The sequence below is a fragment of the Drosophila hydei genome, unplaced genomic scaffold, assembly GCF_003285905.1.
Source record: "Drosophila hydei strain 15085-1641.00,03,60 unplaced genomic scaffold, DhydRS2 tig00000250-arrow-arrow-pilon, whole genome shotgun sequence".
Taxonomy (NCBI): Eukaryota; Metazoa; Arthropoda; class Insecta; order Diptera; family Drosophilidae; genus Drosophila; species Drosophila hydei.
Window position 1 is genome coordinate 544,519 of NW_022045696.1, and position 23,027 is coordinate 567,545.

The 23,027-nt window shown below is 41.7% G+C and overlaps 5 protein-coding genes across 12 annotated transcripts; 1 reads left to right on the forward strand and 4 right to left on the reverse strand.

Moving 5' to 3' along the window:
• Positions 1-2,641: 2,641 nt before the first annotated feature.
• LOC111603374 (kinesin-like protein Nod) lies at positions 2,642-7,327 on the reverse strand. The gene is made up of 10 exons (XM_030223694.1): positions 6,694-7,327; positions 6,434-6,622; positions 5,815-6,367; positions 5,497-5,707; positions 5,235-5,383; positions 5,086-5,150; positions 4,657-4,833; positions 3,879-4,087; positions 3,013-3,813; positions 2,642-2,948 (listed from the first exon to the last, which is right to left on the reverse strand). The coding sequence occupies exons 1-10, from the start codon at positions 6,817-6,819 to the stop codon at positions 2,837-2,839; spliced, it is 2,592 nt and encodes an 863-aa protein (XP_030079554.1). The 5' UTR covers positions 6,820-7,327; the 3' UTR covers positions 2,642-2,836.
• A 1,046-nt stretch (positions 7,328-8,373) lies between these two features.
• LOC111603383 lies at positions 8,374-15,730 on the reverse strand. 6 transcript variants are annotated; one of them, XM_030223683.1, is made up of 4 exons: positions 15,583-15,730; positions 13,425-13,836; positions 9,193-9,497; positions 8,374-9,134 (listed from the first exon to the last, which is right to left on the reverse strand). In XM_030223683.1, the coding sequence occupies exons 2-4, from the start codon at positions 13,502-13,504 to the stop codon at positions 8,398-8,400; spliced, it is 1,122 nt and encodes a 373-aa protein (XP_030079543.1). In that variant the 5' UTR covers positions 13,505-13,836; positions 15,583-15,730; the 3' UTR covers positions 8,374-8,397. The 6 variants fall into 6 exon arrangements, with proteins under 6 accessions (XP_030079543.1, XP_030079542.1, XP_023176709.1 ...); XM_030223682.1 differs by having other exon boundaries at positions 13,425-13,860; XM_023320941.2 differs by having other exon boundaries at positions 15,521-15,730.
• A 169-nt stretch (positions 15,731-15,899) lies between these two features.
• On the forward strand, positions 15,900-19,602 carry LOC111603381 (probable serine/threonine-protein kinase cdc7). Of its 3 annotated transcripts, none has more exons than XM_023320937.2 (5): positions 15,900-16,222; positions 16,316-16,529; positions 16,590-18,461; positions 18,821-19,060; positions 19,139-19,602. In XM_023320937.2, exons 1-5 carry the CDS (start codon positions 16,203-16,205, stop codon positions 19,271-19,273), a joined length of 2,481 nt encoding a protein of 826 aa, XP_023176705.2. In that variant the 5' UTR covers positions 15,900-16,202; the 3' UTR covers positions 19,274-19,602. The 3 variants fall into 3 exon arrangements, with proteins under 3 accessions (XP_023176705.2, XP_023176706.2, XP_023176707.2); XM_023320938.2 differs by having other exon boundaries at positions 16,011-16,222; positions 18,824-19,060; XM_023320939.2 differs by lacking the exons at positions 18,821-19,060; positions 19,139-19,602 and adding an exon at positions 18,586-18,703 and having other exon boundaries at positions 16,011-16,222.
• A 499-nt stretch (positions 19,603-20,101) lies between these two features.
• On the reverse strand, positions 20,102-21,539 carry LOC111603385 (synaptobrevin homolog YKT6). Its single transcript, XM_023320944.2, has 2 exons — positions 21,020-21,539; positions 20,102-20,915 (listed from the first exon to the last, which is right to left on the reverse strand). The coding sequence occupies exons 1-2, from the start codon at positions 21,142-21,144 to the stop codon at positions 20,441-20,443; spliced, it is 600 nt and encodes a 199-aa protein (XP_023176712.1). The 5' UTR covers positions 21,145-21,539; the 3' UTR covers positions 20,102-20,440.
• Positions 21,540-21,619: 80 nt separating this feature from the next.
• Positions 21,620-22,815, reverse strand: LOC111603384 (NFU1 iron-sulfur cluster scaffold homolog, mitochondrial). The gene is made up of 3 exons (XM_023320943.2): positions 22,651-22,815; positions 22,312-22,592; positions 21,620-22,255 (listed from the first exon to the last, which is right to left on the reverse strand). The coding sequence occupies exons 1-3, from the start codon at positions 22,716-22,718 to the stop codon at positions 21,720-21,722; spliced, it is 885 nt and encodes a 294-aa protein (XP_023176711.1). The 5' UTR covers positions 22,719-22,815; the 3' UTR covers positions 21,620-21,719.
• Between the last annotated feature and the right edge of the window lie 212 nt (positions 22,816-23,027).

A 23,027-nucleotide genomic window follows, 5' to 3' on the forward strand; every position in this document is an offset into this window, starting at 1 on the left:
AAAGAAGAGAAGCCGGTCGTTGTTGCTTACTTTGCCTGCTTTCTATGCCCTGTGTACTATAGCGGCGTAAAGCGGGTATATATAACTATAATAATACGTAAATTGTCTAAAACAAAAAATATTGGTGCTTACACTATTTATATATAATTACATGGCATATAATATATAGAAAAAGATAACCCTCTTATTTATTTTATCAGCCCGTCTACCCAGCTTCAGTGTGTTTGCAGGGTATCTTTGCTAGTCATATATTATAACCTACACCACTTTTACTTGTTTGTTTTCGTTTGGCATTTTGTTGTGTTCGCTGCTGTTGTCGCTGTTTCTGTTTTAATAATTGTTGTTGCTGTTATAGTCTTGTATTCATTTTGTTGTTGGTGTAGCGGTTGCCGCTGTTGAAGCTTTTTTTTTCATTTACTTGGTTTGATTTTGCGGCGCAGTTAATATACAGTGGTGTGCACCCTACGCCGATTGATGGCCAGCATGATTGACAGTCATTCATAGACTGCAGAAAAAGGTGTGGCCCATAGAAATGTCGTCATATGCACATACATGTACATCTGTATGTATGTAAGCATAATGAAATAAATTCCATAATATTTGAGCTGAACAGTAAAGTTTTGTTGTTTAAGAAAACTGATTGCAAATATAATTACTACTATATTAATAATAAATATTATAAAAAATAAAGATTTCAATTAAATTTTAGTATAATTTTTTGAATATCTTGTTTTTGTTACCATATTTACCTTTATTTGTCGACTTCAACATTAGTTAAATTTAAATAATTCCCAATTATATTTGTTCATAAACAAAAGCCACGATCGTATGTTGATTAGACTTGGTGACATCACAACTAATTATTATATATTTTTATTGTTCCATTATCAGATAGCGCACTTAAATTTCACAGCGCTGGGCAGCGTTTTGTAGCGTGATTTGATTTCTAATTCCTCACTCTTGAATCTGAATACTAGAAAATCCAATCTCACATATCCGCTACATATATGTATATATCTGAGGCTCAGTCGCCTGATGAGCTGCTCTACAGATCAAGCCATAAGTGTTCCCAGCCCTCCAGCTATACAAACCTAAGCAAAGGTCAAAATCTGAAAGTCATTCTAACATATTTTTGACTAACTAAATCGAACAGCTTAATTAAGTATGTACATGTATGTATATGTGCGTGTATGTACTCTGGAGTGAGTAAAATGTGTCAACAAGGTTGATAGTACTTATACCCTATAATGTGTATTAGTTTCTCATGTCTGCACTGAAATCGCTTGTTGCCAGTTGGGAAATTCCGTGCGTCTCAGCAGAATGACAAGCCATTGCTTGCTCACATAAGACAGCTGTGGTACTCGATCGGTGCGTCATCGAGTGCCAAGCCGTCATAAACAAATAATAAATTTTTAATTAAAATTTATAAAAAAAAAAATAATAAAGTGTTAGACTTTTAGACAAATGTAGAATAGTTTTTTTTTAAATCACTATTTTTATGAGCCATTTCATTTAGTTTACTTTATTTTTAAACCCTGAAGCTTGTCACAAAAAAAAGCATCTAAATTATTTTAAAAAAAATATGTTTAAAATTAACATTCGTTTCAAATTGCTTTCAAAAAACTGTGTCGCACTACTATTTTTATGAACACAACTGTACATAAAATATGAAATATTTTAGAGAACTAGATAAAAGCTATTGCTTAGCCTTTCCGTTGCTCTAAATCTGTTTAAATTTATTCTGTCCAAGATCTAATTTGATATATATTTGGAAAAGTGTTGAATATAGTTAACAACTCAGCTGAGGTTTACTTCATAAGCCATTATCAAATAAGAGCAACTGTAGGGTATCTTCTAGTCGAGCTCGCTTGGCCAGCGTGAACTGCTTCTTTGCCTTTGTGCACGATCCTTAACTATCTACGATAAGACTTTGCACTTAAGGCAAACAGCCGTTGGCAATGCTATTTCGTCTGCTTTACCCAGTTCTTAAATTTATGCGTTATCATTTTTTAAGCGATTTGCAATCGCAAATGCCTCAATGTATGCATACATACCTATGCGTGTATGTATGTGCGTACATAAGTAATATTTGTTATTATTTTAAAACGTTTGTGTATTGCTGCGCGGCTCGTTATCTTGTTTACCAATAACCAAACACAAATTAAACAAGACAATACAGGTAAGCTGAAGTTTCTTCAGCTGATAACGGACAAGAGGCAACACTAATGCAGGCAGGCAAACACGAACACAGGCATGGTTCAAGTGGATCCAAATTGCGCACGAATATGAAACATAAAGCGAACAGAAATATAACGGCTCTTTGCATATATTTGCACTCAGTTATAGAATTCTCTAATCATGCCAAGCTAGAGCCCGTCAGACCTTCAGTCGACCTTCCCACGCTGAGTTAACTCAGCATTTGCTAAACTAGTAAAATAAATTCCATAAAATCGTCATCATTGACCAACTTAAATATTAACTGGAAGAATGTCTGCAATTTGCCATGTCTGTCAAATGTTTTCTTTTTAATTTTTAAATACTTAAACTACGTTTATATTAGCAATTTATCAGTTCTTAGGTTTATCAATAAAAAATGACAGCACAAAAAATCGTAGAAAAGAAAAGTCTTCAAAAAAAAGTTCTCATTAAATGTTAAGCTGAGCACAATTTGTTGCTAACTAAATACAATTTAAGTTGAGCTATTTTGAGTTGAAGATGTGGATTGTCGTTACTCTTATTCTATGTTAATATTGCTTGGGGAACTTATGTATAAATAAGTAATAAAAATGCATTATGCGAATACAGTTCTAGGCGCTATGCACAGCTTAAGTTTCGGCTATTTGGCAATCTCTATACAAACGGCCTTGGCGAAGCGAGTCCAACTGCTCTCAGTCCAAATGGGCAGCTTTTGCACTTGCTTCCAGCTTTTGAAGCGACCCAGCACCGAGCTGCAGGACATTCAAGAATATATCTATTTAGACTTAATTGACAAAAGTATTTATTATACTTTACCGTTGCATGACCAAGGCTAACGCTGTCTTGGGTCCGATGTGGGGCAATGCCTGCAAGTCCTTAACGGTAGCACTGTTCAGCATCGATAATAGCGTGGACCGGTGCTTGCGCAGGCGTGTATCCTGGCTGCCTTTGCTGCAACTGGCCGAGAAACGCTCGAGGGCAACGCCCGTCTCAGACTTGCCAAGAACTTTGGATGTCAATTCGGATTTCAGAATGGACTTGACTTGCGTCTGATTGCTAATTCGCGTGCTGCGTCGTAGCTTCCTCTGATCCGGAAACGTTTTGATTTCTTCAATGCACATCTGGCGACTAAGTAAACGCATCGATCGACGGCAAGCCACAGTTGGTACAACTGCATTGGTCTCCACAATCGGAGAGGCTGAGGCTGGCACTGGAGATACGTTGCGGATATGCATTGAACTGTGATTCGGACCTCTGCAGCTATCAGGACTGCTGGTAAATAGCTGACAGCGCGGCGCAGGAACTTTATCGTGCTCCTCGGCTATGGAGGTAAGATCGGACGTGAACTCACAGTAGCTGAGCAGGGACAACTGTTGCCGCTCAGCGGCTACATCGTGTTTGTCGGGCTGGTCGGGCGCCTCTTGCTCCATTAGATTGCGCTGCAGTGCCTCATACTTCAGCTTAAGCTCCATATAGTCCGAAATAGTTGGCACGGCCAGATGCGGCTGCACTTTCTCCAGACTGCAGTCGCTCTCGCCCAGCGCGGGCAATAATCCATTTCGCTGCGGCCGCTCGTCTGGATCGATAATTGGCTTGGGGTCCAGCAATGCTCGCGCACTGTCAAAGAGAGGAGATATCAGTAAATCAGCTCCTATTTTGAGTAAACAAATGCTTCTCGTTACCGATCCTTGGCCTTGGGTGTTAAGCCTATGTCGGAGTGATAACGCTGCAAGAATAAGGCCGGCTTAGTCTTCTTGATGGGTGTGCAGAAGCTAGTTACGACGGCTGCTTTGGAGTTGGTATTCGTGTGCCGTTTGATGACTATTGAGCTGGGCAGCAAACGCCCTTGGCACTGGGGCATGCCACTGATGGAACTCTTTTTGGTTGAGCGCTGCAAGTAATAAAATTGACATTTGATATGCAAAGTGAGTGCAGCTCAAGTTTACGTTTGCGTTTGCGGTTGCGGTTAATATATGCGTGCATGGCTATAAAAGCAATCAATGGCTTCGAGCTGCCCTCAGTAGCTGGGCAATGGAGCAACAGGAGGATCTGCCCAATGCCAGCGTGCGTCAGACGCTTCAGAAAGTGCTTGGCCGCAGCGACTACACGCTCGAGTTGGCCTGCGCCAAGGGCAATAACTACCTGGGCATTGTCTGGCGCATACACGTGTCACCGGAGCGCAGTCTAGTTTTGAAGCTGCCGCCACAGAATGCCGTGCGACGCAAGCAATTCTTTGCCCGACCCTGCTTCAAGCGCGAGGCTCTGGCCTACGAAATGTTTTTGCCGCTCGCCAGCAGCTTTCAGGCAGAGCGAAAGTTGGCGGAGCCAGATCAGTTTCGCCACTACGCACGCTGCTTGGCCACACGGCTGGACGAGCCCAACGAGTGCATTGTGCTAGAGGATCTGTGTCGCACTGGCTACCAGATGCACGATCGCTTCGCAGACCTGACGCTGGCTCACGTTGCCCTCGTCATGGGCGCCTATGCCAAGCTGCACGCAGTTTCCTTGGCTATGAAGCAGAAACAGCCGCAGCAGCTTGCGCCGTTTCAGCAAATGCTGGACATATTTGAGCAGCGGCGCTCTGATCTGGGCCTGGCCGCATACTTTGAGCAGCTGAAGCACAGCGCACTGGACGCCCTGTGCCCGCAGTCAGATGGCAGCTACGTGCAGCGCCTGCAGGCGTATTTTGGGCGGGGCAGTTACTTCGAGTTGCTCTCGTCGCTGCTCAGCGCTTCGAACTGTGAACCGTTTGCTGTGGTCTGCCACGGCGACAGCTGGAACAACAATTTCCTCTACAGATGCTCGCCGGGCAGCGAGCAGCCCTCAGAGGTCCGTCTCATTGATTGGCAGCTGATGCGCTATGCCTCCCCCGTCACCGACTTGGCCTACTTCCTGTTCAGCTGCACCACGCGAGCCTTTCGACGGCAGCACTTCCAGCCAATGCTCGAGCTGTACTACGAAGAGTTGCGACAACAGTTAATTAGGTAAGCTGAGCTGCTCAAACTTCAGTTGTTCTATACTTTAGCTTCAATCTTGACTCTGGCTTGAAAGACTGGGCGAGCTGCCGGAAGTCGTGTTCCCATTGGCTGCGTTCAGGCAACAGCTGCACGAGAAGGGAGCCGTGGGATTGCTGCTGGCCATGATGGTGTTGCCCATTGTGACCATTCGCAGCGAGGACGCGCCCGATCTGCAGGCCATAAGCGAATTGGTAGAAGGCGGCGCCACAACCAACTTACGCAACGTTGGATTCTTAGGCGACGGCAACGAGCTGCTCTACAAGCAACGAATGCGCGGCGTCATATTGGACTGTGTAGATTATAATTATATATAGTTGTTGCATTACTCACCAAATTCAGCTCGATCTGCTGCAATTGCTGGGAGACCTGCGGGGTCAGCTTCACCTGTTTGGCGCTCTTGGCAAAGCGGAGCGTGGAGATGGTCTCCGACAGATCGGAAGCATGTGGACTAACGCAGGCTAGCAGTGTTAGATAGGAGCGCGAATTGAAGGAATCTGAAAAAGAAACGACGTTGTCCAATTAAAAAATACTTCTGTAAATCATGAGCAACAAAAAGTGCTACTCACAGACTTTGGAGTCTATATAGATCCTAGGTGCATACCTTGCAGCACAGTTGTTAGAATGGAATCCCGGTAGGGTATCAATGTGTGCCCAGCCGACATGGACAGCATCACCTTATTGATGCTCAAGAGTCCCATATTTATGTAGACACCCTCAGCGCGAGCAATGCCCTCGTTGCCAGTGCGGCGCACACCCTCGGAGCCAGCCAAGTCAATGATGTTGAGTCGCGAATGGCGGCAGCCCAGCTCAACGTGAATGGTGATGATGGCATGGGAGCGGGAGCTGCTCTTGTTCATGTTGGTGGAACGCACATGGCGATTCTTTGTACCTAGTAGGAGTATCTGCTTCAGATCTTGCTGATTCCTCAGAGGCAGACAGGTGCCGCCCGTGAAGCGTCGCTGTCCACGCGATGCCACTGGCTTCTCGGTGTCCAGCGCAAGCAGATCGTAGGCTTTTTCATTGTATATTTCTATATAGGAGGCAAAAACAAGCTTCGGAATGCCATTGTTCTCCTTTTGCTCATCAATAGAGATACGCTTCAATATCTCCTCCAAGCATCGTGGCACAATACCGATATGCTCCTCGGGCAATTGCTGCGTTGGTAAACAGGGGCTCAATCAGTTCGAATTGCTAAGTGCATCTAGATATGGCGCACTCACCTCGGCACTCATGCCCATGGAATAGCTTTTGCCAGTTCCTGTCTGGCCGTAGGCCAATGCTGTGCAATCATAGCCGGCCAATACCTTCAAGACCAGCGGATGAATAAGCGTATCATAGAGCTTCGACTGTGTGACTGTCGAATCGAAGCTGTGATCAAAACTGAATACGTTGCCATCGACAATCAATGCCTAAGAGAGTTATATTAAATTTAAATTGAATATGGGTGGCTGGTGCAGTTAGGTTTTGAGGTCATGTTTACCTTTGAGCATTCCTCCGAAAACTGAATTATGCTTTTTTCATTGCGTTTAATGCCGTCACTGATTGTCTTTCGAAACGGCGCCTCCCGCACCGCAATAAGCACGGAATTGCTTTTAGCTGAATCCATCGATCCAAATGTTTTGTTGATCTTAGCGTCACTTTTGAATTCAACTCAGGCTTGGCATAGTTATTATCGATAAATTTGCATTTATAAGATATTGGATTGCTCGATGAATCGTTGGTCGAAAATAAATCGAAAAATAAAACAGCCAACAGTTTTTAACTCCGCTTTATCTAAGATTTATATTATTCTGTAGAATTTTCCATTGAAACACACACGGTACAATTAAGAAAATTCGGATAACATTGATGCCACCTCTCGATGAATTTCTTATCGATGTGGAGTAGTGTCCACTTTCCAAGATACGAAATTAACAGCTGTGCACCACTGTTAAAAACTCATTAGGTTACGCTAAAACATGATTCTAATGTTAATTAACAGTTCTTTTAGTGGTGTCTGTTAATCAACTCAAAGTTTGGCGCGCATTTATTCATAAGACCAAGCAAACACCAGAACTACAATTCTTTGAAACCCCGTTATTTTAACAATTAACAGCCCAGTATTTTTTTACAGTGTTATTCGATAACTTAACTCGAGCATTGATGTTCCGATTTCGAAAGTCAAATATGAAACTAATTTGGTTAATATATTTTACGTTGAAATGTATTTTATTTAGAAACTAATGAATTTTCTTTGTTACAATGAAGACAGACTTCTAATGGTCACAATATATTTGATAAACATCAAAAAGCATCGACTATTGAAAAAAATTGATTTTTTTATTTCGTTTTATCAGTAAGTAGCATCGATCGCTTAAGCCCAATTTATTTATACACAGTTTTATCGAATTGTTTTCAAGCGATTTGGTTTTTTTTCTTGTTAAATATGGTTTATAGCACCGCATCAGGTTTATAGGGAGTAAATATGTGTTTGCCCAATTTTTCATTTTTTTTTTTTGTGTTTTGTGGGTACAGATTAAGTAGCTCAACATTTGCATGAGTATCCGAATAAATGTATATACGTATGAATATTAATATATTTACATTTTTGCATACAGCTAATAGAAATCGTAAACGAAACTCAACTCAAAATTTCAATTTGCGTCTTTAGTAACTTAACCGCTGCTCCAAAGCACAATGACAATAAAACAAACATCCAATTATAATTAAATATAAAAAAAAAAATTATAATAAAATTTATATTAATAATATACAGAGCACAAGCACGGAGAACGAAAGAGAACCCAAATAGGGACGCAACAAACCTATATAGATTCTATATATATGCAATTCATCATATAATGGAGCTATAATATACAACATATATGATATACATAGATTAAATTAAAAACTGTCTGCCTTGCATTTGTTTTTTACTCTTATGGCATGACCAAATCTGAGTTCTCTCTCTCTCGCTGTCTGTCTGTGAAAGTGTGTGCGTGTGCGTGTGTGTGTGTGCGTGTGTATGTGTGTCTGTGTATACGTGTGTGTGTGTGCATCTGTGATTTCTACACGCGTATGCAATATATGTATAAATATATATCTTTCAATATATATGCTTATATATATATATATATATATATATATATATATATATATATATATATAGATATATACATATATAGATAGATAGATATTAGTTGGTTTACTTAAAATCATCCGTTTCGAGTATCTCGAAGTCGCTCTCATCGGATGAGTCTAGCGCTGTCACTTGGCGTCGCTTGGCGGTGCTATCCACCTCAGTGGCACCCCATTGGACCAAGTTGGAGACGAGGCTGGGCAGCAGCGCCTGCGCTTGCGTTTTGACAGCCAATGCTAATAGAGAGCTACTGCTGGCAGTATCATCAGTGGGTGGAGCAGTTAACTGACGCAGTGAGGGGCCGCCAGCATCGACGCTGGTGTGATCGGGAAATTGCAGGCCCTTGGATAGGCTCTCCTCTGACGATGATGAGGTGGTGGATAGCGAAGAGTCGCGCTTGAAGTGCCCCCTACGAAAGTCCATTGTCTTGTCCTCTGTTGACGCATTGTCCTTTGCCTGACTGCTCTGCTCGTATTGTTGTTGCTGTGGTTGTGGTCGGGCAGCTGTTGCTTCCGCCCTGTGCTTGGACTGTGATAGCGGCACCAGTTCGTCATCCTCGTCGGTTGAGTGCTCATCGATTTCAGGTATGCAATCGGGTATGAGCAGCTCGGAGGGCACATCATCGCTGCGGTCATCGTCGTCAGCATCGCCAACCCCATCCGCATCGGTGGGCGAGCTGATGGTGGCCACATCGCTGGCACGTTCCAGCACAAACAGATTCGATTCGTTTACGTCCGGCATGAACTCATCGTCTAGCTCGGCATCGGCATTATAGTAGTTGATCCGCTCCGACCATTGGAAATCTGCAAATGGAATTGATTAAAATGGGCAAAAGCGGGCCAAACTGTAGACTGAACTTACCTCTGCGTTCGATATGTACCAGCTTAAAATTGTATTTGGTGGAGACGACAGCGGAGACGACCAGCAGGGTCATCACCAGCACGGAACCCGATAGCAGGTGGCCCAAAACGGCAAATGTGGCCAGGCAGCCGGTGCTAACCAAGCAGAACATGCTGGGTGAATTGTGACGCCAATTGTCGGCGCGACGCAACCAGGACTCGAATTTTTCGCGCAGCTCCGGCGTGAGCACAACTCGATAGCTGCACCGTGTCCAATATAGCCAATAGCTGAACAGGCCCAGGAACAGGACACCCAAAGGACGTACGCTGCAAAACAGACGCAGATGAATATGGAGATGAAGTTGGAGCAATAAGTCAGGAAGCGATCCGAGCACAGGGCAATCAACTCAAACACAATTTCAAAGTCAACCGCAGCTGGCGACGGGTCTAGCCTTAATGTGACTTGCTAACGTGCTGACCACTCACTTACCAGCAGCAGCAGTAAAAAAAAAACAAAACACAAATTTATTTAAAAAAAAAAAAATAATAATAGCAAAGCCAAAGTCTATGCGATGGCTCTAGTGTTAGCTGTGCGAAAACATGTTCTAGCAGGAAGCAGCAACTCAAACCTGGTTTTCGCTACAGATTCCTCTCAGCTGATCTATGTTTTGTTTGTTCTCGCTCCCTTCCTCTTCCTCTTGTTCTTGCTCTTCTTCTTCTAAATTTAGTTTGTGACTTTAGCTACGAATTTGACGCTGACTGATTTACAGGTTATGCAAAAGTTTACTCTCGCTCTCGCTCTTTCTCTCTCTCTCTCCCTCTGCCTGACTCACTCTCTCGCTCTCGCTCTCGCTCAATAGCAAGAGTGAGCCAAAAACGGGCTTAAATTATTATAAGATATTATAAATTCTCGCTGTCTTTCGCTTAATTAATGATTAACTTTAACGTTTTAGGCATTTTTGGCAAACTTCTTAATGGTTATTTTATTTCATACCCTGCGACCAGGAAACATACACAGAAAACAAAGAAGACTGTGAATCTGTTATCCATTCTAATCCATATTCATTCACGTCTAAATCTGAAACTTTTATCAATTATTGTTTTTTGGCTTTCATTTTCTTAAGCTGTCAGAGTGTTACTTACAGAAATAGTTCAATAACTGTCGAGTAGACTTGGAAATTAGGGATATTACCTCTATACTTAATTATCGATAGCTAAAAATTCCGTTACTTTCGTTCTGAATTCATTTGTTTTTGACGATTTTGAAGAAATGCCTTGAAACTCGACAGCTCACAGAAATAGTAGTTCTCAATCACACTACTATTTTTATGAACAAAGCTTTATATTCATTATAATTTTATTTTATTTTCTATATATATGTATATTCATATATTTCTTGCTTCTATTTTGATTGGCAAAAATAAAACGAAGATTTAACATATGCAATATGATGAGCATATCGATTAGTCCTTATCAATTCGAGCATTATTAATTGCTGACTGGCTAAGGAAACAAATAAATAAGCCACTCACTCATCTGGACAGCTTATCCTCATGTTTATATTGATATGAATGTGCTGACATCACATATAGATTAGACGCGATTAGATAGCTTTATGTGGGGCAAATGGCGGGCGTTATCATTTTGCTCTAATGCGCGTTCTATCTGGGGGAAATAACAAAGCGATATACATCGCAAAATCCATATTTTATAGGGAATTTTTATTATTTTTTAGTAAATAGGTCAATCAGAGTATATAAAAAAATGCAGTACAAATCGGTTGTTCATAGAAATAGTAGTGCTCAGTCGCACTACTATTTTTGTGAACAAGGCCGTATCTAACTGCGATATATCTCAAATAACTCTATAAAAAGAATCGAACGAGTAAAACCTGATCACTATGGCAATATTTTCCACAAGACAACATTCTGACATATTCGGAACTGAAAGATCGTTTCGAATTGAAGTCGAAATATAGAAAACCTTTTTAGACATGTGATCGCAGGTGTGTTTAATCTTTGGCATGGCGTAGCAATTGCTTATTTTTTGTTTTTTATTTGTATTTGTTTTTTATATGTATTTTACTTATTTTTTTGTTTTGCATTTAGAACTATCTATCATTATCGTATTATCGCACTGTTTGTCTCTCATAGCGCTTATTTTTTGCTTAACTTTCGGATTGCTGTTGCTTACAAATTGTTAAAGCAAATACCAAAGCTTGTTGCCAGCGAACAAACAAGTTGGCAGTCGAAAGCAACAAATTGAATCGGGTTATGAATAATGTAAGTGCACCTGTTGCATTAGGATTCCATTAAGATAATTTAGTTAGTATTTGGGTTTACTGAATAATCCGAAAATTTTCAATTCGCAGTTGGCAAAAGCACAGATAACTTTTTTTTTTTAACAATTTGGTTGCTCTAGAGCTACATATGCATGTATATACTCCTTTTAGATTTGTGAACGAGCAAACAAAAAAACTCATTGGGAATATTTATTGGATGCAAAAAGCTATCGAGATTGCGTTGATGCCTTTGCCAGGTACCAATAGTTGTTTTCGACTTTGTTGTTATTGTTATTTGCATTTGCTGGCGTCTGTTCGATGACCAACAACGTCTAGCTGCATAACAAATTCAATTGCAATTGTTGTTGCTATTTAGCGGGATTTTTACTTTTTTGCACTTATAGTCGATTGATAAACAAAGTAATACAACAAATGACAAGTCCAATTCGCTCTGCTCTTTAAACAGAATTTCATGCAAGCACACACACATACGAGTGTTACACTCATATAGAGTGCATTTACATACATACATACATGTGCATATCTCTATTCACATACACACATATCCGCAAATGTGTGTGTATTATCTGGCAAGCTGTGCCTGAGGCTGCGTGTGAATCATTTGCGCTGCATTTCTCTTTGGTTAATTGCGCACACAGACATAAGCATAGGTGAGTATATACATGTATGCAGATACATATACATGTCTATATATACACATGTACGTGAGTACATAAAAAAAGCCAGCACAAAAACAACGCATTTGACCGCTAACCGAATTCTTATATACACACACATATACACATGTGGATATGTGTATGTATATATGTATGTACTAATGTCCCCGCATGCACGCGCCATGATACAGTAAAGCACGGTAAACGGTAGGGAGTGGGGGCTTGTCGGGCCAACAGATAGCCAAAATGAAGGTGTAAGCACGTATATATTAATACATATGCAAGCGCGTATACACTGACACATGTACATGCATGTATAGACTATGCCCAAAATAAAATATTGCAACTTTTAACTATAAGGAAGTTGTTGGCGCGAAGCCGACATTTAAATGCTCTTTCATACATATAATATAAATAATATAAATCATATAGTATAGATCATATAAGATTGTACATATATGTTATTAAGATAATAATGGGAATTTCACAAAGGAATTTATTTTTGTTCAAGTGTTGTATACTTTTTTGGGTAACAATTCATTTTTAGCAAAGAAAATATAATAAATGTTAAGTGAAATATCTCAATATATATATCGATATAGGTATGTATATATGAATAGTAAAATTATCGTGCAAATTAAGTAGTTCGTTTACTCATCTCTAACTATAAATTTGTTGACACAATTCAAATATCTTCGGTAAGGGTATAAGCGCTGGCCACGCGACGTTCAATCGGCCGTTATGCCGCTCTCACCTTCCTTGTGCTCTTGCGCTCTCTTTTCTCTCTAGTCTTTCATTTCGCTCTTTTTACATCGCTCTTCCTGTCAAGCTTTCGCTTTAAAATGCGGCGTCGTCGTCATTTATTTTTATTTTGCTTACTTCGGATTGGGATTTAAAAAGGGAACGAGAATGGGAACGCGCGAGACATGCGAATGTAAATGCAAATGAAAATGCATTTGGTTTCTGACCTAAATTGAGAGGCGTGACTGCACTTAAAAGTTTAAATTATTAACTGAATGCGTGCGATAGCTTGTTTTATTTACGAACACGCTAGCAGGTGTTTACAGTCAATACCCGGGATCATCGAATGTGCATACATAAATGCATATGTAAATCAGTAATAACTCGCAGCTGAACTACCGACTTAATTAATCATTTTATCGCAGAAAATAACTGAGCCAAATGAATAAAACTTGATTTTCTCGATCTATGCTAACTGCTGGCCAAACTTATAATCTTCACATCATTCATTCAATATATATACATATATATATAGCGTGTATTCACTGTACTTACCAGGACATTAACATCACCATGCCAAGCGCGATGGCAGCGCCAAGCAGCGTTGCCCGCGATGGTCGTGGAATTTGAAACATATTTGTTGATACGTTTTTGTTTTTTATATCGTTTTTAAGTTTTATTTCTTTTTTTTAGTTTTTTTTTATTATGCAGCTGATAATGACACTGTTTTTGTTTGCTTGTAATTTGATGCTGTATTGCCGTTAGGTTAGGTTAGTTTCAATCGATTCCTAATCGATCAGCTGTGCGCGCATGGGCGCCGTTACAAACTGCGCATCTGCACTTTACCACTGAATGCGCAACCACAATATGTCAATTCGCAACGGGGCACTGAGCCAACTTGCTTTTCCGGCCTCCGCTGTTGATGCTATTGCTGCTGCTGCTTCTGCTGGTGCTGCTGCCGCCGATGCTGCTGCGTAGAAATGAAATATTGCTGCATGAAAACAAAAATATGGCATTTTACCAAAAATAAATGCAAACGAAAAGTCCAAAAACGAAAAACAATCTTGTTCGTATTATTATTATTATTATTATTATTATACCCTTTCAGAGCGTCTTATAAATCTGTCACGGAATTCAGAGCATATTTTGCTTAATTTTTGTCAAGAGTATTTCAGTACTTTGGCACAACGAACAGATTTATTTTTTTTATTATTATTATTATTATTATAATTGTACATTCCGACAAAAAGAACGATGTTTATAATATAGGCCATTGGCAGATGGTCATTACGCTCGCCAACGCCGCAACCATGGAAAGAATCGCATTAGTTCTCGTTTATCGACTACACAATACTCTGTGTTTTAATTTTACTTTTCTCTTGAACTTTCGAGTATATCACAAAAAAAAGTAATTTTAAGCTCATTTCACACTTTTGTCAGGTCTTTTGCTTCATCATTACACAAAACCAATACACACTTGTTCTTTTTGGAAACAGGTTAGCAAATAGAACAAAGAAAGTAAAACTGCGTTGCTGCTTACAGCCTATGCATATGCAATTGTGTATGTGTGCGTGTGTGGCTATTGCGACTTTCTTATAAATCCTTTTACATCGTTGAGTTCATTTTAAGCTCGTTTCGAGCTCAGCTTTGGCAGTAGTTCAGCGTCTTGCTGTGTATGTTGGCGTTTTGGCATTTGCCTCGACACCGGCAGCGTTTGAAAGAAAGAGAGAACGAGCGCTAGCGTTGGAAATCAACAAATAGTGTGAGAATTGCGAGTGAAGTTGTGATAATAACAAAAACAAAAACAACTAACAGAAAAGCGTAAAACGAAGAAGACGAAAACAAAAACGGCAAAGTTGTTTGGCCTTCGATGTCTTTTCAATTGCGTCGCAGAATATACATACATACATATGTACATATCCATGTATATACATATATTATATGTGTATTTTTATGCGTACATAGTCTTGTTGTGTGTGTGTATATACATATATGTGTAATTGAGTGTGTGGCGTTGTCATTCTTGTACTCTAAATTGTTCTAATTCTTACAAAGTAATTAAATACAAATTAACATACTTATACACATATATATGACTAAGCAGCGCAAATAACGCAAACGGTCGGACAAGTGGCATGACACTAGTGCACGTTTCTCTTTTCGCAAGAACCCTTAACCAAAAGGCTAACAAAATTGCAAAAATAAAAAGAAAGCAAAACATAACAAAAAACCGCAAGAAATATGACAGAAAGAAAATTACACATACTGAAACGCGCCTCCCTATTAAGTAAACTAAAACGTAGTTATTTACAGTAACAGCTCAAGACTCCCAGGCACACACAAAGGGAATTTGCGCTGGATAACAACACCCACACACATACACATTTACATATGCATGCATCACAAGGCTACATAATTTACGCGCACATGTGATTTTTGTTTTTCATAATGTGTGATTTCAAAACTCAGAAATTCATGTCTGTTTGTATATTTGGCTGTTCTTAAATTAATTAATTTTGTAATTCGCACACACACAACCACAACAAATTTCCTGGATCAGCCAGCGCGCAACAGCACAAACAAAAACAGCAAATGTTAGTCGCGTCGCGACGGGGGCGGTTGAGGTTGATTCTTAAAGGGGAGGTACGTACGCTGTACGTCCTTCTGTAAAACGGTTTATTTTTTTTGGCAACCACGAGACAAAATTATATACTTTATTATTATAGAGGCTTGCGCGTCACTAATGGCTGGCTGCTTGCTTCGTTTTTTAACGGCACAATAAACAAAAACAAAAAAGTGATAATAACAACAGCTACGAAACGCGCAACACGATATCAAATGCTATGTTACGCTAATGTTAATACAATGTTCTACTGCAGATACATCGACATATCGATAGTAATTTAAAAATCAACATTAATATCGATGGCATTTACTATGCCTGCACATCGTATGTTAACTCACATGCACAATCCGAGCGCGCAGCCTGCTGGAGCTGTCAACTTGTTGCAATGAAAATTGAATTTAAAAACCAAGGCAATCTGGCAGGCTCAAAAGAAAAAGTAGCACACAAAAGCAATTGTTAATTTTGTAGTGCTCACTTCTTTTTTTGTTTGTTTTTATTTTTTATTTTGATATTAGCCTAGATGAAACAGCGGCGTGTGCACTTGCCCTTGAAATTGTCATAGCAACGGACGCACAACAAATTGTTAGCTTTTGATGTTGCTTTTGGGTTGCGTTTCTTGCACACAAAAAGAAGGCACGCTAGCTAAGCCTTGGCATTTTTCAACAGCATTCCAAATTCGAAGTGCATAGACATAACAATACTTGCCCATGGATATGGATAATGCAAGGTAGGTCGGCATGAGCAAGTTGTTCTTCGTTCTCTATTAATTGTTTTCTGTTGTTTTTTTTTTTTTTTGTTAATATCGCTGCCAATTGGTTAGCTTGGCGATGGAATTGCTGCGTGTCGCCGCGGAACAAAATGAGGCCACAATATCGAGGGAATCACAGCACACACCCAGTGCCAATCCCAATTCCAACGCCGATGCCGATTCCGATTCCATTTCTAACAAAATGCCACTGCCACCGCCACCGCCTCCGCCTACGGAATACGTGTCCAAGTTCCGCATCGATGGTCAGCCCATATTGCCGCCATTGGTGAGTAGAGCACTGTATGAGGTACTGCGGGCGTGCCATCACTCAAGCATATCAATCTAGATGACAGCGGAGAAGCGACTGCAGATGCGACAGCTGCGACAGCGAGCTATGGAGCTAGAGGCCAAGTACAATCAGGCACAGGCCGCCAGATCGACAACAACTCTAAACGAAGAACGTCTTGCTGCAGCAGTAGACAGCAGCACGAATAACAACAAAAGCAGCCGCAGCAACAGCAGTAGCAACAGCAGCAGCGACTTGAACGATAGCGCCATGGAAAACCCCCAAAGATTGTCACATCTGCAGCAAACGGAGACTTTTATCTATGACAGCACACGGCAGCCGCAGCCACAGCCACAGCCACTGCCACAGCAACCGCAGCAACAAATCGTTGTGCGTCCCCAAACGCTTGACATCGAGCCAAAGACTTCGTCGGTAGCAAATGTAATACCAACAATTTGTGTTAATCCACCAACGCCGCTGTGCGAACAGCAAACGGCGAAGCACTCGGGTACGGCAACTCCGGAGTCCAAAGGCAGTAATCGGTCGCTCAGCACGCATCATCGCAAGCTGAACAACATAACCACCCGCATACTGCAGTTCGAGAATACTGGACTGGGCAAGAAGCCACAGCCGGCCAAATTGCTCTGGCACAATGAGACGGTGGCCGTTGCGGACAAGCGAATGCTGCGCTCAAGCACCAGTCCCTCGCTTAGCGCTGCTCAACTGGATATGTGTCAGTTGCATCGATCTCGGTCTTTTACGCTCGACGAGCCGTCCCAGGCGCTAGTCGATCACATGGAACGTGAGCGCAAAAAGCCGCCGGTGCCATTGCCACCAGCAACGACTGCCAGTGCTCCCGCAGTCGGAACATCGGTGTCGCCGCGATGTCGCTTTGCACTGCCAGGCAACGTGTCGTCTGCGCACAGCTTGGCGCATTTGCGACGCGACACTGTCGAGTCGAAGGCCAAGCAAGTGCAGCGCAGTGTCAGCAGCAGCATCGTCGACACACTCAAGTCTTCATCTGCTGCTGCTGCTGCTGCTGGTGGTGGTGGTGGTGGTGGTGGTGGTGTTGGTAATAGGAGACGTGGCGACATCTCTGTGCGACATCAGCAACAGCAGAAACAGCTCGAGGAGCTGCTGCAACGTGCACTGCACGAGGCAAACGATGCTGTGGCTGATCAGCAGCACCTGACGCTGGCCAAGCAGCAAATGTTTAAGGACATCAAAAGCGCGCATCGGGACCGCTTCCAGCAACTGGTTCAGTACCAGCACGAGGAGCAGCGTCGCATGCAGGAGGAGTTTGATAGACAGCAAAAGTTTCTTATCGAACAGATTTGCACGGAGATTAATGTGTCCGCGTACGCTCATGAGTCCTTCTCCGGCGGGCGCAGCCCGATCGGCGTTTCCGAGTACACAAGCACCGATGATTTGCCAACGCCGTCACGATCCTCACCGAGCAACACGATTACACCCATTTCCATGGACCTTACACAGCTCGATGAGCTGCTCGAACAGGACAATCCTGAGGAGTCTGCATCCAATACGGCACGCAAACGTCTCTTTGATTTGGACAACGAATCGGAAGTGCCAATGGAGCTGCTGCAGAGTGCCGCCAGCTCACCCAGAGCCCTGCCATTGCGCAGCAGGAATAGCAACGACAACAGCACTAACAGCAACAGCAGCACCAGCAACAGCAACAACAGCAACAACAACAGCAGCAACAGCAGCAAAATTAAAAAGGGTATACAGCGGAACCATTCAAAGCCACCGGGGTCTAAGAATGCGATCAGTCCAGTGCCGTCGGCCAAGTCGCCGCCGACGCGAAGAGTCGTTAACAAGACCCCAACGCTGACCAACAACGGCAACTCACGCAATCAGCAGCAGCTAACAATAGCCAAGAGCCGACGCAGTGGCTCGCCGAGCCGCTCGACTGTAAGTAGCTTGGCAGTGCGCCCAGAGTTGGGCAATAATGCTAACCTGAAAATTTCTTCCTTTCTTCTGTCCTAACTTGTTTCGAATGCTGTTTTTGTTTGACTTGTTGCCACGCAACAAGCAGAAGCGTTTTGTGGCCAAGAAGTAACTATTGATAAACGTATCGAAGCCAAGCAAGTGCCTTAGCCCAATCTTTGGACAATCCGTTTGGGAACCAATCTATAGTTAATACATTAGCTAAGCATTTGAAACGTTTCCATATCGATTGTTTAATAAAAAAGCCACGCGAGCGAACTAACCATTGCCTTTCTCAACACGAACCACAACTTGTTATTAACACGCCCTCTGATCATCACCAGCAGCTGTCAGCGCTCGATCTGGAGACGGAGCGACGTCACATAGCCGCCACAGTTCTAAATGCGGCCACGCGCGGCTTTTTGGTGCGCCGCCTCTTCCGAACGGAGCAAGTGCAGCGCATTGTGCAGACCATACGGGACACGCTCATCTTTGTGCTCAACCTGCATCTGGAGACATGCGGCAACAGCCTCGACCAGGAGGAGCCGGCCAATATACGCCTTAAGGCACGCCTCCTCCAACAGGTGATGCACCCCAAATGAACATTTCAATTCATAGAATTTTCTATCAATTTTTCTCTCTTTTTATTCACCCACTTACAGCTGTGCTCAGCCAGCCGCACTCTGCACCTGATCTTCTTTCAGACGAGCATCAAGGAGCGAATGGAAATAATTTCGCGGGATCGAAAACGTATTAAAACAAAGCTTTTGGCCATGCACGTCAAGCATCGAAACTGAACAATACTCAGGGAAGGAGCGCTCTCCACTCCTAACGCGTGCGCCGCCAGCTCCTTCAATCGCTCTCTCAACTCTTCTCACTTCAATACAAAATATTAAGACTACTTGCCCAATGTTGCCTTAAAGCCTTATTTTAAATTGACACCATATAGAATTGCTGATTTCGAATCTGCACTGAGCGAACTAATTCCATTACCAATGTGATTTTAACTTGGTAGCAAGCTCAGCAGGCAGCATTTTTTTTTAATAAAACTATTTCGGCTCTGAAACTCTTTGGTTAGCAAAGGACCTGGGGGCCAGAAAGTGAATTCAATAAATAATTGTGCATTTGAACACTAATTTTCGAAATGTTTTACTGGCTTAAATTCAAGAAGTTAGCGGCATTAGTCAGTTGGCATTTGATTGCCCAATTGGCCATTAATGTTTACAGTGTGATAAGGCCTCGGAACTGATAAGAATTAATCTACATGGCCCTTGCGACAAATGTGAGAAAGAGAATCTGAGACATTTCACATTTGGCTTAATAATTTGTTTATTTTTTTTGGATATCTGTTGAGTATTCGGCAGTTAGAAGTCGCTTAGGCCGTCTAAAACTTAGTGCAAACCTTAAATATATACAGGCCCAGCTAGAATAATGGATCGCAGCCGGACCGGGGCAGACGAGACAAGAGCTATTTTAAAACAAAAAGTGATGAGAGCAGAGCACATAATCGAAGGAGATAGACACATATTCTTATATTGCAAATAGGCGCGCTTATACATATATATATATATATATGAAGCTATATATATGTATGTGTATCATAATTGTATTGGTATAATTGCATATGCATGTATATATACATAAGTATATATAACATTATCTGTAGCATTATACCCTAGACATGCAGACACAACAAGATGCCAAGTTGAACGCTAAACACACATTACGGGCGTACATACATACATATATGAGTGTTATTACACATTAACATACGTATAAATACTTATGTGTGTATAGTATATATAGTATAGTATAGTATAATATAAAATTAACTAATTATGTTATATAAAAAGCATACAAATTCTAAGCCAATGCCGCGACCTCGCAGTTTGTAATATGCCCGTCTTCCTCTTGTTGGTGTTTGTTTGTGGTGTTTCTGTTTCGTTTGGTGTCCCAATGTGGACTTAGGTGAAGCTGCAACAGGAATTGGTCTTTTTCGCTGTCTTGTAGAATGCCTTGCTTTGCATTGATAGCTGCTCGGATTTGGTGACCATATCCTCCAGCTTTTCGCCACGCTCCAGCACAGATTCAATTGTGTTCTTCAAGATGATTTTGGTTTCGTCTAAGTCGGTTTGCATTTTCGTTAGCGGATCCGCTTCTTTGGGGTCCTGGTATTTGGTCAAAAATGCGGGCAACGAATCAAACGCAATGCTCGAGTCGGTGCCGTTCTGCCATTGGTCGGCCGACACCTTGGCCGTGAAATCATCTAATATCTTTGTAATTAACGTGTGGGCAACACGGTGCGGGTACTCGTGATCGGCGATAAGAACGCCAGCCAAGTTGTCAGCCCGCACATAGACATGGCACATGTAGGCATCCTGTTTGACAGACTGCCGCAGCGCCGGCTGGGTGCGTTCCACAATCGTCTTTGACGCAAAGCTATGAGATTTACAAACATATGTGATAAATAGGGCAAATTATGGGTCAACGAGGGCCCCAATTGCGCCGTCGCCGTGAAGCCGAGCTGAAAGTTTAATACTCACGTCATGAACTCGTTGACTGTGCCACGTTGAAAAAACGAAAAGGACTGTAAATCAGAGGTTGTCTTCAATAAGCGCGCTTCGCTGGCACCCTTGAAAAAGACACTCAGTGTGAAAAGCCTGACCATATTTTACAATTTCTATGCGGGTTGCAAAACTTGTCGTCCAATTGGATACACTTGATTTGAAGTACACGGCTGTTAGTGTCTGCTAGTATTCGGTTCTAATTACAAGGTGGGTTTCAGGTTAGTTGCATACGTTTTATTATTGCTATAATTTTCGAATTCTATTAATTTGTTTAATGCGCGTCTTCGTTTTGTGTATGAGTATGCCACAGCTAGTTTAATATACACACATCTATATAAATATATATCGATAACAATATTTATCAATAAAGTGTACGACTCGTAGTTAAAACGATACTGTGATATCGATATAATTTAACACTGTTGCGTTCGTTAAAGTTCGCCGCAAACTTCTATATCATTTTACATTAATTTTTCATTTCGATTTTGTTTAAATGGCTTGAAATTCGATGGCTAGTGGTTTGTTTTTTACGAATCAATAAAATACATTATGTATCCCAATAAAACTATAAAAGTATTCATTTAAAGCTGTACATTATTTAAATGTTATAAGCAAATATTTGAGTAAACATATATAGTTTCTAAGCCTACTAAGAATAGTAACAATCAAAACACTATTAGTTTGGTGTGCCGCCAATGCTGACTGGCGCAGTAGTTGACTCCTTTTGATTTAAACTCTTTTCAAAGCGCTCAAATTCCCTATTTGCCAATTTATCAGCGTCGTCAAACACCTGCTCAACAGACTCGACTTCGGGTATATAGAACTGTAGCATATTTTGAACGCCATTCTTCAGGGTTACGATAGAGCTGGGGCATGATGAGCACGAGCCCTGCATTTTCAATTTCACAATGCCATTCTCGTAGCCCATGAAGACAATGTCGCCGCCGTCCTCTTGCACTGTTGGCCGAATACGCGTGTCTAGGAGCTCCTTAATCATCATTACGGTCTCATCGTCGTCCTCTAGAATCTCTGTATCTGCATTTGCCCGTGCCTCGTGCAGTATGGGCAAGCCACTGGCAAAGAAATCCATGATGATTGCAAAAACTTCGGGCTTTATGAGGCCCCATTCTCCGCTTTCCTCTTTGGATATGGTAATAAAATCCCCACCAAAGAATACAGCACGAACTCCTTCCACACGAAACAAGAGCTTAGCTGCAATCAAATTAGCTATCGTAAAGTCGACTGACAAGATGTTATACGATGCTCACCCAACGGACTGCAATGAGCTGCCATGGCACTGGGAAAATCGTATGTATTTCCTTTTCCCAGCACTTCAACGCCGGGTAAGAACTTCAAGCTGTCGGGATTCGGTGTGTCCTGCGTCTGAATAAACATGCTGCGCTTTGTAATGTTTCCCAACACCGGGACTGTGACCGCCGCCGGCCGGAGCACCGACTGATTTGTTAATCCCACAGCGAGAGTCGAATATGTGTTACGTGCCGCGGCCGATGCGCCCAACTGAATGTAGTCTCTGGTTGCATGCTGACAACTAAACATGATTTAATGAGCTTCTTTGGAAAATTCAACAGAACAATATATTTACATACATTGGCTTAGCAACAAGACGCGTATTACGTAAAGTTTGCTTGGTAGCGTATGAAATTAATTTCGACATTGCGCAGCAATTTATTTGTTATAATTTATATCGATGTCCCTCTAGCCTCTTATGTACTAACAATGATCAGCTGTTGCTCGATGTGGCCAGGCAGTCTAATTGCATATGTAATTATACTTATACGATACTTATAACATGATAACAAATATCGATTACACGATTTCATTGCCTAAAGAACTTTATTCAATTGGACTTGAAGTGATTCCACGATTAGTGATGGCAAAAAAATCATTGTTAGATTATTTAATCATATGATTTATTTTAGGTGCTTTAATGATTGATTGCAATTAATCTCGGAAAAATGAAAAA

What these genes read in the sequence shown, in the direction of transcription:
- LOC111603381 (XM_023320937.2), top strand. Translation starts at nt 16,203, where the DNA reads ATGGATATGGATAATGCAAG. An exon ending in ATGGATATGGATAATGCAAG is followed by an intron (nt 16,223 to 16,315) that starts GTAGGTCGGCAT and finishes CCAATTGGTTAG; the next exon opens with CTTGGCGATGGAATTGCTGC. An exon ending in AGCCCATATTGCCGCCATTG is followed by an intron (nt 16,530 to 16,589) that starts GTGAGTAGAGCA and finishes ATATCAATCTAG; the next exon opens with ATGACAGCGGAGAAGCGACT.
- LOC111603385 (XM_023320944.2), bottom strand. Translation starts at nt 21,144, where the DNA reads ATGGTCAGGCTTTTCACACTGAGTGTCTTTTTCAAGGGTGCCAGCGAA. An exon ending in ACAGTCAACGAGTTCATGAC is followed by an intron (nt 20,916 to 21,019) that starts GTGAGTATTAAA and finishes TAAATCTCATAG; the next exon opens with CTTTGCGTCAAAGACGATTG.
- LOC111603374 (XM_030223694.1), bottom strand. Translation starts at nt 6,819, where the DNA reads ATGGATTCAGCTAAAAGCAATTCCGTGCTTATTGCGGTGCGGGAGGCG. An exon ending in GCCCAGTCTTTCAAGCCAGA is followed by an intron (nt 5,151 to 5,234) that starts GTCAAGATTGAA and finishes AACTCTTCGTAG; the next exon opens with TACAGCTCGAGCATTGGCTG. An exon ending in GCGCCCATGACGAGGGCAAC is followed by an intron (nt 4,088 to 4,656) that starts GTGAGCCAGCGT and finishes TATTACTTGCAG; the next exon opens with CGCTCAACCAAAAAGAGTTC.
- LOC111603383 (XM_030223683.1), bottom strand. Translation starts at nt 13,504, where the DNA reads ATGTTTCAAATTCCACGACCATCGCGGGCAACGCTGCTTGGCGCTGCC. An exon ending in ATGGTGATGTTAATGTCCTG is followed by an intron (nt 9,498 to 13,424) that starts GTAAGTACAGTG and finishes TCTGTTTTGCAG; the next exon opens with CGTACGTCCTTTGGGTGTCC. An exon ending in GGTACATATCGAACGCAGAG is followed by an intron (nt 9,135 to 9,192) that starts GTAAGTTCAGTC and finishes TTCCATTTGCAG; the next exon opens with ATTTCCAATGGTCGGAGCGG.
- LOC111603384 (XM_023320943.2), bottom strand. Translation starts at nt 22,718, where the DNA reads ATGTCGAAATTAATTTCATACGCTACCAAGCAAACTTTACGTAATACG. An exon ending in CGTCTTGTTGCTAAGCCAAT is followed by an intron (nt 22,593 to 22,650) that starts GTATGTAAATAT and finishes AATCATGTTTAG; the next exon opens with TTGTCAGCATGCAACCAGAG. An exon ending in AGCTCATTGCAGTCCGTTGG is followed by an intron (nt 22,256 to 22,311) that starts GTGAGCATCGTA and finishes ATTTGATTGCAG; the next exon opens with CTAAGCTCTTGTTTCGTGTG.